Genomic DNA, 19,810 nt, shown 5'->3' on the forward strand with positions numbered 1-19,810 from the left:
TCTGGAAATAAACTCTGCTTTTAAGATTGTAACTTTTGCCAGGTGCTGTGGCTCATGCCTTGTAATCCTAGCTACCGCAGGAGGCTGAGATCTGAGGATCCCGGTTCAAAGCCAGCCTGAGCACTAAAGACCTTTAGACTCTTATCTCCAGTTAACCACTAGAAAACTAAAGGCTGCACTGTGGCTCCAGAGATAGGGCAGTAGCCTTGCACTGAGGAGCTCAGGGACAGTGCCCAGGCCCAGAGTTCAAGCCCCTCATCCTACCAAAAAAAAAAAAAAAAAAAAAAAAGATTGTAACTTTTTTTTTGTAACTTTCTTTTCAAGAAAGCTCTTTAAGTGTCATTTAAATAGCATTTTCTGATGCATTGGAATATCTTTAGCTTTACGGGTTATCAAAATGAATGCTCTTAGAAAAATTTGACCCTTTTAATTTCAGAAGAAATGAAATTACTCTATTAGTATCTGAATGTTAGCAAATGTTCTCGAGGTTTCTTTCAGAAAACTTCCCCTAGACTGCTCTGCTGGGCACTGGGTTCCTCTTGAGGCTTGTTGGCCTATTCTCTCCTGGCTGTGCTGTATCTTTGTTCCTCAATGAGCTTTCTGTCCATCATCAATTTAAACGTCTGCTTGGGTTCTCCTATCTCCCACCACTCCCATCTCCATTAGTGTCTCTCTGCCCTGGAAGTCTCTCAGCTTAACCATGTGAAAATCATGATAAAAGACAACTTCCTTTGTTTAACTTTTTTATTGTTTTTGAGATAGTATCTTGCTATTGAACTCAGGATGCTTCTATCTTATAGGGTTGTCTACACCCCCCCCCCCCCCGCCTCAGGCACATTGGAGTGGGGTAGAGTGAGTCAGCAAGTGTTTTCCCCCCAATTTGCTGTTATTTTAGAGGTGCTATACACAGAGTTACTTGTATATACATCTGTAAATGACACTTTCCTTTTGCAGAGTGTCACCTATTCCTCATGCTCTCCTATTCCCTCATTCTCACCACCACCCCAAGTTGCATAGTCCAGTTTCATCAATGTCTAGTGTAGCCAGTTGAACTCCACTGTTGCTCTTTTCACCCAATTCTGTTCCCTGTGGGGAATCTTGGCTGTCTCTATATCTTGGCCATGAACATGGCTGTGCAGTGTCCTGATGGTATCCTGACTCGTGATGCACAGGGCAGATGCCTAGAAGTGATATGGCTGGATTATTGGGAAGGTCTATGTTTCGTTTTTTAAGGAACTTCCAGACTGCTTTCCATAGTGGTTGTCCTAGTTTATATTCCCACCAGCAGTGCAGTAGGGTTCCTTTTTCCCCATATCCCCTCCAACAATTGTTGTTGTTAGAATTCAAAATGTCGGCCAATTTAACTGGGGTGAGTTGGTATGTCAAAGTTTGTTTTGATTTGCATTTCCTTTATAGCCAAGGATGATAAGCATTTCCTCATGTTTCTTTGCCATTCTTACCTCTTCTTCTGAGAAAGTCTCTTCTTAGCTTTCTTGCCCCTTTTATAGTTGGTGTATTAAGTTCGGGAGGGATTCGTTTCCTAAGCTCCACATTTTAAAGAGCATTTCAATATAGAGTGAGGAGATGTTGAAGGTGCAGTACATAGCATGTGTCAGGGTCCATTCGGAAATGTGAACTCTTAACTAGATAGGAGAAAATGTCAGCCTTTCACCTGGGCCAAGGCCTGTAAAGCCATTACTATTTTTTGAAGTGCCCTTGAACTTGCAAACAATAAATTCACTGTCACCTAGAAGTAGCCCTAGTTACCAATCCTGTAGTGCACTGATGTACAGCTTCGTGAGGATGACTTCTCTGCATTAGTTTCTTTTTACATATCACTTGAGGAATTTGCTTTGTGAGTTGGTGGAATTCCCTTGTCATGAAAATCCCTGTATAGTATCTGTTTTCTTCAGAACTCTGAATCTTCGTTTTCTACAAGGGCAATATCTAAGCCCCAAATACGTTCTTTTTGTTTTTATAATTCTGGGTTGAATTCATGGATGGGTCATTGCACGCTGACCCCAGTGCTCACAGCACTCAGGGAGAGTCCTTTCCTGACCCTGTCTGACACAGCCATCTCACTACAAAATGAGGATGGTTCCTCATCCTGTTTTACTTTTCTCCACCCTGTCTATTCCTATTCATATCATATTGGATCCTCTACCTCCACACAAAAGAGAATTGGAGCTTTTGAAGGACTTGGGACATGGTACTCATGACTGCATCTCTAGAATAGTGGCCACACTCATTTTAAACAAATAAATTTAGATATTGAAGTTCTAGTAGTTCTAGCTTACACCTCTGGATCCACCTCCTCTGTGTACTGCCTCGGTTGTTTTCCTTCGGGGCCCCTGGATTACTGCCTAGTTCCCCTACCTGTCTTCTAGAATTACTTCTCTTCCTGTCTGCTCTTCTGGTGTCACTGCTTTGCATGCCTGCCTGCATGCCTGCCTGCCTGCCTGTCTACCCACCTACCTTCCTTCCTTCCTTCCTTCCCTCCTTCCTTCTTTCCTTCCTTCTTCCTTCCCTCCCTCCCTCCCTCCCTCCCTTCCTCCTTCCCTCCCTCCCTCACTTCCTTCTTATCTTCCTACTTGCCTTCTGACTCTGACTCCAAGTTTCTCTCTTGAGTCATTTTAAGGCTTTTCTATAAGACCATATTTCTCTTGTTAAAACTTTCTACATAGCTCAAAGTCCTAGGAATATATGACTCGAAGCCTTTAAAACAGAGGGAACTATAAAGAATTATACCGGTAAAAGGAGCAGAAATAGTCCAGAGGAGACACAGAAGCAAAGAATACTCCAATGGCTACAAGAACTAAGGTAGTGTTACTGGGACCCTGAAGCCAAGGTTGCCTGCTGGTGGAGGAACTGATCTAGGAGGCATAGCCACTGCCAAAAGTTACTTCATGCTGAGGACACCTGATTCTTCCTTCTGCTCACTATTCCCCTCTTACTCCCCTAGTTAATTCTGCCTGGAAGTCAGAGGGCAAGGAAGCCTGAGAAATGTAGTTTCATAAGATTAAAAGCACAGGAGAGAATATATCTGAACAAACTAGGTAGTTGATGGTATTGTATTTATTCATCCAATAATTCCTTTAGTAAATATTGAAGACCTACAAGGAGCCATATATTATTCTAGGGATACCATAGTAAAAATAATAGACCTGATCTTTACTTTTAAGGAAGTCAAAGGCTAATTAGCAAAGCTGACCAAACAGAACTGTCTTAATTAGAAAATTCATTAAGTGCAATTAGGGAAAATGGGAAATGGCAAAGTACTATGTGACCCACAGATCATTTAGGAAGGATAACACCTTCCATTTTAAATCTAGTTCTTTGGCTTCAGAGCTGTATGCATAGAAAACTTGTCAGGAGAAGAAAATATCGGTATCTTTTTTTTTTTATTAAAGTTTGTAAAAGAATTCATTGACTCCAAGTGCAATAAGGCTTTTTATTCATTTCAGAGCTATGTGTGTGTGATCATGGGTCATACAGAGAGGGGGAACCGGAAGAAGGGAGAAAGAGAGACAGACAGAGGAGAAAGAGTAAGGCAGAACCACTGGAAAGAGCCAGAGGCTCACAGCAGCTAATCTCTGTCATGCTGCCCAGTGCCAACTCCCCTCCCCCGGCCCCCTTTCCCTCTCATCATAACTTGTGATCTTGGAGGCATGAAAGAATTCCAGCCCCTCCCCCAGCCTGCCCACCTCTGCTGGTTGCTCAGCCAGGCTCCATGGCAGAGCTCGCCTGAAGCTCGAACCCGGAGGACCAAGCAGGAAGGCACTTACTTGACTGAGAGGCTATGGGTGGGCCTGGGCAGAGTGGCACTCACACATACCAGTCCCTGGCTGACAGCTGCCCTGCTGGCTCTGGGGAGCCACCCAGGAGACCCACGGGGAGACTCATCATGCACAGCATGGCCATGTTTGGCCGCGAGTTCTGCTACGCCGTGGAGGCAGCTTATGTGACCCCGGTCCTGCTGAGCGTGGGCCTTCCCAAGAGCCTGTACAGCACGGTGTGGCTCCTCAGCCCGGTGCTGGGTTTCCTGCTGCAGCCCGTGGTGGGCTCGGCCAGCGACCACTGCCGGTCCAGCTGGGGCCGCCGGAGGCCTTACATCCTCGCGCTGGGCCTGCTCATGCTCCTGGGCCTGACCCTCTACCTCAACGGGGACGCCGTGGTCTCAGGTAAGCCTCCTGCAGCAGAAGGGGACCAGACTCGGCTGGAACAACGGGTCTCCAGCTTCGGATGGACGCCACACTGGGGGCTGTGAATGTTGATCTGCCTTATGAAACTGAAGTTTCCTTTGGGTATCAGTGGAAGGTTTTGAGCCCTTACACCCCGGCAGCACGTTCTGTTGAATTGTCCAGCTACCACATGGCTCTATCCGTGCCACGCACTTAAAATCACCTCTCCCAGGCAAATAAGGCTTAATTCTGCCTCTCAGTGAGGACAGGGCATCAGCCTGTGAGTTAAAGGGCATATTTTTGCATTGCAAATTCTGAATGATGATAAACGGAATGGCAAAGCACTTTTGCTAGCCATTAATCAGCTGCCAATGATTAATGGTGGTGGTATATCGGGAAAAAAAAATGTGTTGATGTTTAGAAAGGCATATATTTTTAGGCCATGAACTCTTGAGTCAGCAGAATGGATAATTACGAAGCAGAATAAGGAGGAACTATTTATATATGGTTAAGAGATAAATGCATAAATATGATGTTTCTGGAAGAATTAATAAAAAGCTGGTAAGTGTTATTTCCTTCTGACTGGAGGTTAGAAAGGAAGGGTAGGTTTGTTTTTCAATGATTTTTATACTGGAACTTTAAAAAATGTGTGCATATATTACATACTATCCTTGGGTTAAAAAATAACTTCTGAGAAGGTAACAAAAACCTACGTACATGAATGGCAGCAAATTCACAGAATGAATATTATTTAGCTATCAAAAACTGTGAGGACTCTACATAGTCACATACAGGGAGATCAAAAGAGGATACTCAAGAGAGAAACACAAAGGTGCAATGCCTATGTGCCTCTTTGTATAAAATTATATACATATATAAAAAAGAGCTCCAAGATGTGGAAGCAATAGATATATTTTTAATATATATATATAGTTTAATTTTTTTATGTTTTTTGATTTGTTCTTTTCTTGATGTATGGTATATTCACGAGTATATCTTTGGGAGGGTAGGGGAAAGGTACAGAACTCAAGGGAAAAAGGGTGAAAAAGTGCCTCAGTGGAGCTCACTAGACACTGAGGAAAGTGAACCATACACATGGTGGATGGGGACAGGAGGGAGGGCCTGGGAAAGAGTGAGGGAACAGAAGATACTGCACCAAAGGAAATGCACTGATTACAGACTCATATAACTGGAACCCCTCTGTACACTCCCTCTATAATAACTATAAACCAAATGAATTATAAAAAAAAGGAAAAAAGAAAAAAAAACCCTACAAGATATCCCATCCTTAACTGAAATGTAAACACATGGGGAAAGCTGATTGCGGATCACTATGTGATCTCATTTGCCAGGGTTTTTCCAATTGTGGCCCCCTTACCTGTAGCATCAACATCATTAGGGTCTGTTAGAAATGCAAATCGTCAGGCCCCTCTAACTTACCAAATTAGACTCTTAGGAAATGAGACCATTGATGTGTTTTAACAAGATGGTTAAATGTGGTAGAGTTTGAGAAGCACTGCATGTGAGGTGAGCGCTGCTGTAGAGCTGGAGCTGTACATCCTGAAGTGCATAATATCTGACCATAAGTACTCGCATTTATCTTATGCAAAGCAGAGAACACTTAAATAGAGCTTAAGCAGAAGCAATAGTATTAAATTTGCAGTTAGAAAATGCAGTAAATAGCTATATATGTCCATTTATTTAGAACTGTTTAGAGAAGGAATAGTTTACAGAAGCCTGGAATTATAGAGAATGGTTAGTGAAAAACCTCTCCTGTTTTGCAGAATTGCAGGTAATGAATTGTCTTCTGGAACTTATGTTAATATGAGTGGAGAGAGCAGATTGAAATATTTTCTTCTTTCCTAACTTAAAAAGTAGTATGCACTAGTTTCTTTCTAAATATAGAGAGATACAAAGAAGAAAATAAAGTAAAAAATGAGTCTAAAACAAAGTACATAAAGCAATGTCTCAGAGGATAAGCATCACTGGGATGTGACTTGAAGTGTTTTCTTCAGCTTTTTCTGTATTGTTGAAACTGTTAACAAGAATTACACATGCATCTTTATTTAAAAGCTATAACTCACATCTCAGACATTTCACTTAGAAGTATAGAATCCAGTGGGGTTTTTTTTATCATTACAAGAGATAACCATTGACTTTCTTTCTATAGTGGCATAGTCTTAGAACCTGATAAAACAAGCCATTTTTATTTTTAAAAGTAATTAATTGATTAATAATTAATTTTATTGCCAGGGTGATGTATAGAAGGGTTACAGTTACATTCGTCAGGTAGTAGGTACATTACTTCTTGTACACTGATACCCCTTCCCATGTTTTTCTCCCACTTTCCCTCCCCTGACCTCCTCCCCAAAGCCATGTACAAATATTCAAGGCAAAATGAAAACAGTGGGAGATGTTTTGGTTAGAGAAAATTAGGATGAAATGGAAAAAAATTGCATCATTCTAAAGAGGATTTAGGAGACCAATGTTTTTCTCTTTTAGCGTTGATTGTTCACCCAAGGAAGAAGCTGGTGTGGGCCATAAGTGTCACCATGATAGGTGTGGTTCTCTTTGATTTTGCTGCTGACTTCATTGATGGGCCCATCAAAGCCTACTTATTTGATGTCTGCTCCCATAAGGACAAGGAGAGGGGCCTCCACTACCATGCCCTTTTTACAGGTAGGGAATATTCAAAACCTTTCCATTTCTCTAGATAAGGAGATACTTCATGGAAGCCATCCAGTGTCTCGGCACATGAACTTTGAATGAATGCATTAGTTGATGGGATGCTCCCGTCATGAGGTCTGTGAGGGCTGTGTGACTCAGGGCCTTTCTCTAAACAAAGTCAGCTTGTGACTGGGGCTGCAGAGTTTTTGAAAAGGAAGTTTACACAAGAGATTTCTTAGAACTCTTTGTGGAGTCATTAAAGATAAAATGAAAAGAAGCCTCTGCACTTTGGTTTGAACTTAGTGGATCTTGCAGACATCAGTAATGTTCCAGCATCCTTACTTGGGAGTTTGCTATGAATCCAGGTTCCTGAGCTTTCCCTCTAGTTATGCTGATTCAGTGGGTCCAAAATGGGAGAGGAGCCCAGAAATTTGTTTTTGATTTAGTTAACTTATTAAATATTATAAAGTACTATTGGGTCTTAAGAACCAAACTAAAAAACTAAAATAGTACAAACCAAGCAAGTTTTAGAGGTTGATGGCAGGATTTGGGCCCTTTTAAAGCATAGCGAGGCATTGAGATAATTTCCCTGTCTCAAGTTTGTTCCTGCTACTCACAACTCTATTCTCTTACTTACCTGGGATTGCATTCTCACTGAATTTTCTGCCTGTTTCTCCACTCCCCTGTGTCTTCTTTGTGTGCTTCAGTCCTTGAAGTATTCCACACCTGTGTCTCCTCCACTCTGATCTCTCCTCCTTCTGGGACATTTTTCCTCTGGTAATTCCCTGGCTTAATCCTCCATTCCACTCAGGTTCTCCGCAGTAAAGTTATCCCAGGCTACCATAACTACCATAGCTCACATGGCATGACTGCTCCTCTTTCTCCTCTTACCTTGTTTGATTTTTCCTTCCAGTGCCTACCACTTTTAACTAAAACTGTCTATATGTCTTCATTGTAATCAGCATCAATATCATTGCCTCTCCTTTATCCATCTATCTATGTCTTATTTATCTATCATGCATCTATTAGTGTGTCTACCATCTGTCATTTATCTATTTTTGTTGTTTATTTTCTCCAGGTTAGTAGACTCATTGCTTGGTTCTCTGCCAAATCTTCAGTTCTTGGAACAGGGTCAGCTACTTAATAGGTACTTAGTAAATATTATTGAACAAATATTTATCTCATGGTTTCTATCTACTAATAATCCCATATTAAGTATTTTCACTGATCTCAATCCAGATCTATAGAGGAGACAGAATTTCCATTTTCAAATATGGAGCCTCAGAAACAGAGGTATTAGAACTCAGAAATAGGGGTATTAGAAGTGGCATATGCTGGCTTGTCAGAATCAATTGTTAAATGTTTCGAAATTTAGTGAGATGCCGAGCATTCCATTTCAGGATTGAAATTGATCCTCAAAGAAATATCAGAACTATAGAACTCAGCATATTTTTTCCTGGAATGTTTGTGATTTCAGCCTGTTGATTTGAGACAGAAAAGATTGAAGTATTTACATACATTACTTATGACCAATAGCTAGAATAGAATCTGGGACCTTCCTAATTTGAATTGTGTAGTTCCATCTGATTTATCATATTTACTAAAGTTAACTGCAACAGAGACATGGGAAACATTTTGGCTTTTGAGCCTAATGGACTGAAGGTTTATTGCTTTAAAAATTGGAACATGTGGCCTCTCATTTTTCCAGCTTATAGATGTGTTAATCTAGGCCAAATAAACTCTGTTTTGTTGCCTCTGATACTACCATTATCAGCCTCTGTATTTCAGAAATTTTATCAAGGTTTACACATGGCAGGGGTTACGACAATGTAGTCACTTGGACATTGCATCAGCCTATGATGTGGTGTCAGCAAGCACATGCAATTTTGATATTACTTTAGTTCACACTCTGATTTTATCTCATCTAACTTGTGTACTTCTTTCTTACCTGGTTTTTTATTATAATTTTCTACATTCAAGGAGCCATTGATAGTTTCTGAGTTAACCAAAGCACTCATTTGCTTATTGGCCAACATCCCTTTATGGCTACTGGATTTAAAAAAGAAGAGGAAAAGGAAAGAAAACCTTTTTCTAGATAGGAGTCAAAGGTTCCACAGTCTATTACCATTGCATTCTCTTCTTCAAGAAGGAAATTATCTGACTCATTCTTGCTCTTATTCAAAATGAGCCTATTCTTTCTTCCCCAGGTTCTGGTCTGCTCATTCCTCCACTTTTCTTCCTGTGAAGATCAAAGTTGCGCTGAGATTTTCACCAGTTTTCTAGGGAGAAGGTCTCTAACTCTCATCTTCTAAGTTGCTCAGATTAATTGAGTCATGGGAGACTTTTATCTAATTTAGCCTTGGGCTTAATCCACAAAATCATCAAAGCACAAAAGCTAAATGAAAGAGTGGATGTAAAGGTGTCTGAGAGATAGATGACAAGCAGGAAGAGTTAGGCTTCAGTGGACCACACTTATATCCTGAATTTGTAGCCTCTAGGGTCTGTAAAGTCACTCTTGGCTGCTATGTTAAACGACTGCTATTCCAGAAGATGGAAAATTTCAACATCAAGTTGTTGGCAGAGTTATTTTCTGGTGAAGCATCCTGCTATGAGGTCAGCTGCATTTTGGCTGTGCCCTTGTTACCAGATTTGGATCACTAAGTTGGGGTTCTGAAAGTTTTTACTCTCATCAGAGAAAGAATTCAATGACAGACACAGAGTAGGCTCAAGCAGGAGTATGTTTTAAAATGCCAAAAACAAGGTTAAAGTATACCCTTAGATAGGAGAGTGGTTAGACCCCAGAAAGAATTCTGCTCTGAGATCCTAACACCTCACATTTTTATTTGCTTCTGAAGGCATGGTCAGTCTTGAAAAACTGTGTTACATGCTATTAACTTCCAGAGACTGATCTGTGTGTCATTATTTTGGCGGAGTTCTTAGCTTTGGGTGGTCAGATTTTCATTTTCTTATAGTCGTTGAAGGCTTCAGATAAACAGTGTCTTATGCTGTTTCTCACAGATTATTGCATTCATGTCAGCAGGCCAGGATGTGCTTAGTTTTAAAATCAATATCCAAGCTATCATTCTCAAACATTAAATCTCCTAATTCCTTTACTACTAACTCATTTATTGTCTCTGTGTGGCTTTTCCTCTTTGCATGTGCATACATCACTCCCCCATGTCTCTTCTTGTAAAAACATCAATCTCTACTTTGTGGTCTTATTTAACCATAACTAACTATTCCTTATATATCATGTCTACAAATACTGTAATATTACACTATTCATAAACATCTACCACATGACTCAAAATGCAGCATGCTGAGCTTTTTGTACATAAACCCATATAAACTTATAGATGCAGATTCATTTCTTTAGTATTTACTCCCAGAAATGAGCTCGGCGCAGGGACAGCTGTGAAGATCACCCTGCTGTTTAAGATGTTTCATGCTAGTCTTATTTTTCTTGTTTCATCCTCTGCCCTCTCTATTATTTCTCAAAATGTCAATAGCTGCATTCTAGATAAGTTAAAGGTCTGGAACTCATTGAGGCATTCTTTCTGTGAATGGAAGACTACATTAAAACGGGTAGGGATTGGGCGCAGTGGCTCACGCCTGTAATTCTAGCTACTCGGGAGGCTGAGAGCTGAGGATATTGGTTCTAAGCCAGCCCGGGCACTGAAGTCCTTGAGGCTCTTATCTTCAATTAATCTCTAGAAAACAGGCAGTGGGGCTGTGGCTCAGGGGGTAGGGTGTATCCTTGAGCTGAAGAACTCAGAGACAGCTCCCAGGTCCACAGTTCAAGCCCCATGGCCCACAAAAAAGAAAAGTGTAGTGAAACACTAGCAGACAGTGCTCTATGTTATCCTTCTGTTTTGCTTGCCAAAATCTTTTAGTGTACATGGACTTGGCAAACTGATGACAACGAGTCATGAAGCAAGTATTTTTCTGACAAGGGTGTATTCAGTGTCGGGGCCCATTTTGATTTTCATCTAAAGCAAGTAGCATTCACCCAAGGAATCTGATCATCCCAGTAAAATTGAAATTCTTTTTATTTGTGGCAAAGCCATAGTTCTAATCCAATATTTCTAAAAGTGTCAAAGGGTTCATTGCTAAAATATTTTTCAGAATATTTGGATAGTATTCATTCCTTTAGAAAAGATGTGGCTGGGTCCTGGGAGATAGTTCATTCTTCCAGTTTCTGTTTAAAATTAACTGACATCTCTCCATTCTTGGCAGCCAGGTTGGGTTTGGTGAATATGTCCATGTTTTCTCACACCATTGTCCTTTGCTTTAGGAATCATCTAAGGCCTTGAAACCAATCAGTGTGTCCAAATACATGCTCATTGGTAGGCAATTCCTCCTTTGTGGCAGAAGCTTCTAACCAAGCATATTCCTTCCAAATTGGCCCCCAAACCTTGCTGTTCTGAGCAAGGGAACATGGGAAATCCCTGGCTCTACTGGTTTACTTCAGACAAAGCAGCAGTTTTCAAACTGTTTCCCGATAGGCTATGACTCTACATGATGGTGATTATCGATGACCTGGAAAAAGATAACAAACCCAGAGCAAGGAAACATCAAAATACCAAATATTTCAATTGACTTCCTCCATCACCTTCAGGCCGAAAATAGTCATATTTATAATGAATGGCTCAATGACAGACTTGTCCCCTGTGTGTTTGGGGAAGAATGAGAAACTTGCTAGGCTCAACCTTTTTTGAACTTTTCTGTTTTTTTTAATACTTCAAAGTATGCACAAAAATACTACCATGTTAAAAAAATGTTCTTATTGGCAAACAAACTGAAGACTAGGAAAACGAGTTTCACATAAAAAGCAGAGACATTGAACCTTTTGACCTAACTTTTTGCATGGTAGAAAAGAACCACCTTTCATGACTGAGGCTGTTTTATCTCCTTCTCATTCATGAATAATTTTTGATGAGTAGTTTTGTTTCATCAACTAGATTCTCTTTGAAGTTTCTGCCTGTGGAAAATTTTCACATCTCTTCATCCATGCGGCTCAAAAAGGATGTAGCTAGGGGAAAACCCAAAGACACCGGAATTTCAGCTTGTGAGTGATGAGAATGACTTAGGACAACATAGCTAGTGTTTCCTAGCTTACATCTCCTTTCCAGTTAAATGTTGTTAACCCAGCCCCTAAAGAACCTTAAAGGCAGTGAGGAAAGAACAATTCCCCTTCAGTTTTAGTTTGAAAATTGACTTACAATATTTGTACAAACAATGTCATTGGTATGGCTGTATATTCAATATATGTGGTAGTTAAATCAGGAGAATTAACAACATGTAGTGATCAAAACATTTTCACCTTTTTAATTCATTATTTCTATGTGCTGAGAATCATTTAACTCTATAGTTATTATGAAATATATAATACATTTTTATCGAATACTATTACTTGCCTGTACTGTAAGACGAATTCCTCTTATCTAACTACAGTTTGACTCTTGCTAACTCTTCTCTCACCCCTTATCCTGCCTAGCCTTTAGTGACTACTTAATGAAGTCGGGATGCGAGTGTAACTGGTGCCATCTTGGCCACCTGGTGGATGACAGGGGTTCAAATGACACCATCTTGTCTTCAAGACACTACTTAGGCCTGGACCGCTCAGGTGTGGGTATACCATGCCGCGTGTCTCCTGTCTGCTCGGGTCCTGGCTCCTGGTTCTCCTCCAGTCAACATGGCATCATCCCACTTCAGCTCTCCATCGAAGCTGATCCGATTTGTCAATACTGTTTTTCTGCACTTTCTGTCCTCTCCTGCTCTCATGGCAGAGTTTTTTGGTAGTATTAAATGGATTCATGGAACTGCAGGCCTTTGTGACAAAAGTCTTCCTGTGGTCACTAGCCTTCTAATAAAGACTCCCGACTGACCTCTCAAAGTGTGGCTTCTCTGTTTTCTTGCCATATAACATTTTGGAGACTCTATTCCACAAATGAGTGAGATCACACAATATTTATCATTTTCGTTTCGATTAACATAATGTTTCACTTGTTTGACTTAACATAATGTCCTTGGCAGGGGCTCGCCCTCATTCTTTTCTCTACTTGAAAGCCCTTTCTCTGTATATCAGTCAACCTGATTTGACTCCTTACATTTTTATTACCTCTGATCACAGAACTCCTCCTCAAAAGTGCACTCATCATTGCTTGTCATTGTATTACATATTCAGTTGTTTGTTATTTGCTTATTATTTATCTTTTTCCTACCAATCTGTAAATGCTGCACTTGCTGTGAAATTGTTTTTTTCCTATTCATTATTCTGTAACTAGTTCTATGAATAGTGCTGGAATATGAAGGGTACTTCCTGAATATTCGTAGAATTAATATTCTGCAACATCCTTATTTTACAAATGATCAAGCTTTGTTACTGATAGGTAAAGTGACCAATGCTATGTCACACAGCTTGTTATGGTAGTTGATTGGTAAACCCCAACCAACCAACTTACCTACATACCAACTAACCAGCTAACCAAAGATATAACTTCAGTTTTATTCTGGATTCCTCTAGAGCCCTGAAAAAGACTTGTGTACAATTTATTTGTGAAGTGACTCCAGAATGCAAGAAGAAGAAAATGACAGGTTTCCTGAAGCTGATTTCCACTTTACTTGGTCACCCTCCACCTTACCACAGCCCTAGAGGAGCATTATAGAAGCATGTCTCAGAGTTCTCCATCTGGCTATGAGGGAGATCAGATAAGTCCATCATTTCCACTAAGTACAGAATGTGTATGCTGAATGTTCTCCTTTCTATGGCAATTCCCTCAAACAGCCTGAGGTCCACATGCATCTGTGCTGGACAGACCTAGTTTAGTGCGGGTTACCACAGCAATTGGGACAGAAGAGAGGAGAACTGAGATTTGTAATGGCTCCAAATGGCTTTCCTACCTAGCTGGTAATTTCTAGTTCTGAGTAGTTTTTTTCTTTTCTTTTCCTTTTCTTTCTTTCTTTCTTTCTTTCTTTCTTTCTTTCTTTCTTTCTTTCTTTTTTTTTTTGCCAGTTCTGGGTCTTGAACTCAGGGCCTGAACACTGCCCTTGGACTCTCTCAAGGCTAGAGCCCTACCACTTGAGGCACAGCACCATTTCCAGCTTTTTCTGTGTATGTGGTAACGAAGAGTTGAATCCCATCTTTGCCCATGCTAAGCAAGCACTCTACCACTAGGCCAAACTCCCAGCCTCTGGTTTTTTAGTTTGAACTTTTTTAACCTCCAGCATATATGCTCCATGCTTCCTGATCACCACTGGGAGGAGTTAAAGCATTTTGTAAAGTACTTCCTTAACCTTACTGCTGCAACCCAGAGCTGAAAGCATTAGTTCAGTGAACTGACAAGAATTAACATCAGGTAGCCACAAATGACCCCAGATGCAGATCAATCAGTGACTTGAAATTATACCCATTTCTAATCTCTAAGCAAGAAGAGAAACAAAAGTCAGACTTCATGTCAGAAAACGGGAAGTTTCAAGAACTTTATCTGAACTGGATTAGCAATAATCACTAACACTCCATTTACAAACCTGGTTTTGTGGGGAAAAAAATGATGGTATAATTATGGTGATTGCTTTTGTGGGAACTATTATTACATTAGGCACATTAGCACAAATTAGAAACTTTCAGGGAATCAGGGCATATGGTATCTCTTGCAAGGACATTTCAAATGCTCTCTGCACATTTTTTTTTTATTTAAGTAAGAATGGTATGACTTTTTAAGCTTGATGTATAGAGGGGTTACCTAAGTAGCCTTTAAGTCAGGTATTGAGTGCCTTTCTTTTGAACCGTATCACCCCTTCCCTCATCATCTCCCATTATTTTCGCTCTTGATCCTCCCTTCTGCAAGTTTTATAGTTCATTTCCCACATAATGAGCATCACTGCTGACTGACTTCATCCTTTATCCCTCTGTTTCTGTGCTTTCCCTCTCGCTCCCCAAATCAGATAAACTTATGTACAAGAAAAGATGTACAGGGGCCAGGAGTTTGGCCTACTGGTTAAAGTGCTTGCCTAGCATGCACGAAGACCCAGGTTCGATTCCTTGGTACCACATACATAGAAAAAAGCCGGAAGTGGTCCTGAGGCTCAAGTGGTAGAGCTCTAGCCTTGAGAAAGTCAAAAGACAGTGCTCAAGCCCTGAGCCCAAGCCCAGGACTGGCCAAAAAAAGAAAAAGGAAAAAAAGATGTACAGAAATCAAATATGGTGACAGAAGAGAAAAAGAAAAGAAAAAAAAAGAACTGCAAAAAGTAAAGTAAGCCAACCCCTGGCTTCTACTTCTTAGAGTTCATTTCAATAAGAATAATTTTGTATAATCATTTGCACATAGATATGGAATCCTTGCCCTCCTCTCCTAAGAATATCCTCCTTGGATCTCACTGTGGGAATTCGTAGAGTCCTGTTTAGTTTATCATGTCCACGTGTAGTTTCGAAAGATACAGTTCTCACATTGGTCTTCTGCACATTTTTCTAGTGAATTGCATCGATGATGATAGGACACTGTAGAAAGAATTGTTTTAAGTGTCTGACTTGGGTGTGACTCCTAAACTCGAAATCTAATCCATGCTCTGGCCACATGATAGCTACTTGGGGGTGAATCTGCACCCTGTTTTCTCCCCTCTAAACCTTGGTAAGTATCTCAAGGAGCAGAACCACCACTGCTGTAGTGATCCATTAATATGTGTGCATTTATCATAGATGTTCTGTTTCTTGTGGGCAGTCTTTTTTCATATATTTTATTGTAATTAATAGAAGGGTTACATTATATTCGCCAGATGGAAGGTGCATTATTTCACATACATTGATACCCTTTCTCTTGTCTTGGTCCCCATTTCCCTCCCCCAACCCCCACCTCTCATCTTATTTTCCTCCCTTCCCAACCGACTTCAAATAACCAAATACACATATATACAATATATCAGATAACCAGGAGAAATACTGTAACAATATGAGATAACCATGAGACAGCAAAAGAGATGAAAGATAACATAGTACATTAAGGACAACAATCACTCATTATATGGCTTTTGTTTCTATATCCTGGAGGTCCTTTCATTTAACATCATACTATATGGCCTTATGAATCTACATTTTGTTCTATTGTAAATCTCTGCTAGGAGAGCCCAAGGTTTCTACTGATTATGACAAATGAGGAAAACCATTGAGCCTATGTTCCTTTGAGTCTGGCTTACTTCACTTAATATTATTTTTTCTAAGTCTTTCCATTTCTTTACAAGTGGGGCAATGTCATTCTTTATGACAGAAGCATAGAATTCCATTGTGCATAAATACCACATCTTGTTGATCTACTCATCAACTGAAGGGCATCTGGGTTCCATATATTTTCTATGGTAAATAGTGCTGCAATGAACATCGTGGTGCTAGTGGATTTAGTATGTCCTTGTTTATGGACTATTGGGTAAATGCCAAGTAGTGGAATTGCTGGGTCACAGGGGAGCTCTATGTTTAGTCTTTTGAGGAACTGCCATACTGCTTTCCATAGTGGTTGAACAAGTTTGCACTCCCACCAACAGTGTAGTAGTGATTTTGGGGCCATCTTGTTTGGAGAGTACATCTTCTACTGAAATTACAGTCAATGTCTTTGGAGCTATAGGGCTTTAGAAACTCAGAAACAAGGAAAATATTCCTATTTCTCTTTTCTTTGTAGTCACATCCTTGAGGAAGGAAGGAAGGAAGGAAGGAAGAAAGGAAGGATCCAAAGGGAGAAGGAAATACTAGGTTTTGAGGTAGAAAGAAGAAGCAGAGGAAAACATTTTAATATATGATCTCACTAACTTTTAAAAGTTGCTTTGTAAATTTAAAATGCCAGGTTAGCTTTAGTATGCTGCCCTCTTTGACCACAGTATGTGTATCATTCGGATTGGTTTTCCTTGTATTCTCAGTCTCCAGGAGGGCAGGTATCTGTCTGTCCTGTTCATTGCTGTATCTCAAACATCTAGCACAGTTTTTGGCTGAAGTAGATGCTTCACCAATTTCTAATAAATCACATAGATAATCTGATATTTAGGTTAATTGTCCAGGTTGTAATAGATAGGTAGTTACCAGACCTCATCAGACACATTCAGTGCTATTGTCTTCTACTAGTAGAAAAGAGTCAAAATGACCCATATTAGCCCCAAAGACAGACAGGCGGCTCTTTAGTCTGTCCTCCTTTAGAAGTAAAATAATTGTCTACTGCCTCCCCCGCTTCCTTGGCAGTACTGGAATTTGAACTTAGGACCTTTCACTTTTAAGAAGATGTCCAACCACTTGAACCATGACTCTAGCAAATACTAACAATTGCAGCTTCTGGATGGCTAAGGGAGATAGATAGATAGATAGATAGATAGATAGATAGATAGATAGATAGACAGACAAATATTCTCTTTTGTGATTTGTTTTTGCGTTTTTAGTTTGAACTCCAAGTCTTGCACTTGTTTGGCAGGTGCTTTACCACTTAAGTTACACTTCAAGCCCTTGAGAGCTTTCTTTTCTTGAGTTGTGTCACCACTGGGGGATTGGGCTTGTAAGTTACATACTTTATACAGGGAAGCCAACATGGACTTGTGGTAGAGACAAAGAGAGACTTGTGGGGGGTTCTCTTGGTTTTCTGGATTTCTTAGTTTCCAGTGTAGTTTTTGTTGCAGATTAAATACATTTGGCTTTGCAGGATGAGCAGTTGTTAAACTTGTACCGTATGTTATGAGAGAGGACATCTGTGTGCTAATGCCAAAATTTTTTCTTGTGACATTGGCCCTGACTTGAGTTTGATGACACACACTGGTTTGGTGTGTGCAAAGCTAGCTGGACCAATTGGCCCTTGTTATGAAAAGCTGTTATCTAATGTGGGAGCAGATGCCCTCTGGACACTGGTTTTGGCTTGCCCAGATCCCCAAACGAATCTGATCTTGATAATAGAATAAATGCAGTTTTCTATCCAGATGTTTGTGCAGTAAATGATAAAAATTATTAGCTTTTGTTACAGCTAAGATGAGGAAGCTTTGTGTGGGGGAGACTATCGTGGAAGATAAAAATCTTTTTAAGTAGAGGAAGCAAAGAGGAAAGACGTCAGTGATTTCCTACAGCCTTCTACTGGCCCTGGTCCTATAAGAAAGTATCAATAAATCTGACTTGAATGTTGCCTCTGGGATTTTAATATTGTATTAGAAGAATTTCCTTCTTAGACCACTATGCCACTGAGACACATCTCATTATATCGTTGTTGTAGTAACTTATAATTACATTCCACCATAGCTTTGGGACAAACAAACCAATTTTGTCTATTTTTCCCCCTCTCTAAGAGAAGAAATGGTATGCTAAGATTTTTATCTAATGATTAGTGAAGGAACTAATGGAGGAAGACATAGAGGTGAGTTCTTTGTGTGTGTGTGTGTGTGTGTGTGTGTGTGTGTGTGTGTGTGTGTAAATGTAAGCATGTGATTTACAAAGATAAAACACGAGGCTAAATAAAACCTATTTGATCTTATATAAGTCATTAAAACACAGGAGTAACTTCTGCACAAAGCTACAAAGACTTAGTAAAACCATATGTATGTCTGCAAATCAACCTTGAGATTTATAGGGCTGCATTTCATTCTAGTAGAAAGTTACTGCTCATCCTTCCCATGATAATAATGTCCCTGTCCCCAGAAATGTCATGGTGTGGGGGAGCAGGCCTTTGGAAACTCCCTGGCTTCCAGCTACTCCAAGAGTAGCACTGGTATCATGAGGAATTTGAAACAAGCAGTGTCTCAAACCCCATCCTGCACCTTCACAATATCAGAACCCATGTCTTAACAAGATGGCCTATGAGACTGTGTGAATATTAAGATTTAAGGTGACATTTTTAAGAATGGTATTGCAATTATTATTATTATTAAAGGCATTCGCAATTTTTACTCTTCTGAAGTTTGAGATACATTTCTTTTTCCATACTAGAGTCAAGAAGTCAACTCGGGTCTCAGTTCACGAGGTGATATACTAATTCTAATTTTAATGGGTTCAAATTCTAATTCTAGATAGCAGTTGTCTCCTATTTCTGGGGAATTCTCAATTAGAGTTCTTCTAGGAAGTGAGTCCTAATTCTGCCATTATTTGTGGCAGTACTTTACTTACACCCTCACTGAATTCTTACAAAGATGTATCACTGCTGTGGTTAGGAGAGCATATGTCTGAAAGGCTCATACGCTAGAAGCTTGGTCTTCAGTGGGATCACATTAAAGTGAGCTTGACCCCCTCTTTGTGTACCTGTATCACTTCCTGTTTCTCTGCCATGTTGTGAGCTACAGCCAGCAGGTCCACCGCAAGACACAAATAGCATGCCATTTGAACTTTCTAGCCACCAGAATCATGAGCTATATGAATTAGTTTTTATGTACAGAGCCTCAGGGATTTGTTATAGAAAACAGATTAAGAGAACTTCAACTCCTATGCCTCAGAGAAGTGGTACCCAAGATCTCACCGCAAGAAAGCTTGGAGATGGAATTTGACATCGGACAGTCTGCATCCCCTCTTCTTCCCCGTCATCCCCCATCATGGAACCACTGAAGCTGAGGAACCTTTTGACTTAATCTTCAAGCACCCTTCTCCTCTGAAACTTTTGGACCCATTGGTACCTCTAACTGTATGGCCTTTATTGCCTATTAAAAGGAATTCTATGATTAACAATTAATAAGCTGAAGTATCTCGATACCATCAGCTAAACACTCCATAAAACTCCACTGGATTCTTTGAGTGTTCAATTCACACTCCTGACTATGATTTATTACCAGTTAGTGAAATAGATATTTATTTACCTGCTCTTCCCACTGTTAACATGGGTTAACAGTTAAGAGAGGCACTGTTTTATTTATGGTTACCATCTGCAAAGCTGAATCTTTTATAACTATTTACCACTAACTAAATATTACCAGTCATATAGCCAGAGTGGCAAATCCTTTTTTTGTAGGACTGGGTTGTTCAA

The 19,810-nt window shown here is 40.1% G+C and overlaps 1 protein-coding gene across 2 annotated transcripts in view; it reads left to right on the top strand.

Annotated features, from left to right (window-relative positions):
- Positions 1 to 3,784: 3,784 nt before the first annotated feature.
- The window catches only part of Slc45a2 (solute carrier family 45 member 2), a 32,092-nt gene continuing 16,066 nt past the window's right edge, over positions 3,785 to 19,810 (top strand). The window contains exons 1-2 of one of the 2 annotated variants that reach the window (XM_090331173.1): positions 3,785 to 4,181; positions 6,684 to 6,860. In XM_090331173.1, the coding sequence (XP_090187299.1) occupies positions 3,800 to 4,181; positions 6,684 to 6,860 (559 nt within the window). In that variant the 5' untranslated portion in view covers positions 3,785 to 3,799. The remainder of the gene's footprint in view (positions 4,182 to 6,683; positions 6,861 to 19,810) is intronic. The other variant, XM_090331172.1, reaches the window with a different exon arrangement.

Source organism: Megascapheus bottae, chromosome 4 (assembly GCF_031878675.1).
Source record: "Megascapheus bottae isolate mThoBot1 chromosome 4, mThoBot2.hap1, whole genome shotgun sequence".
Lineage (NCBI taxonomy): Eukaryota > Metazoa > Chordata > Mammalia > Rodentia > Geomyidae > Megascapheus > Megascapheus bottae.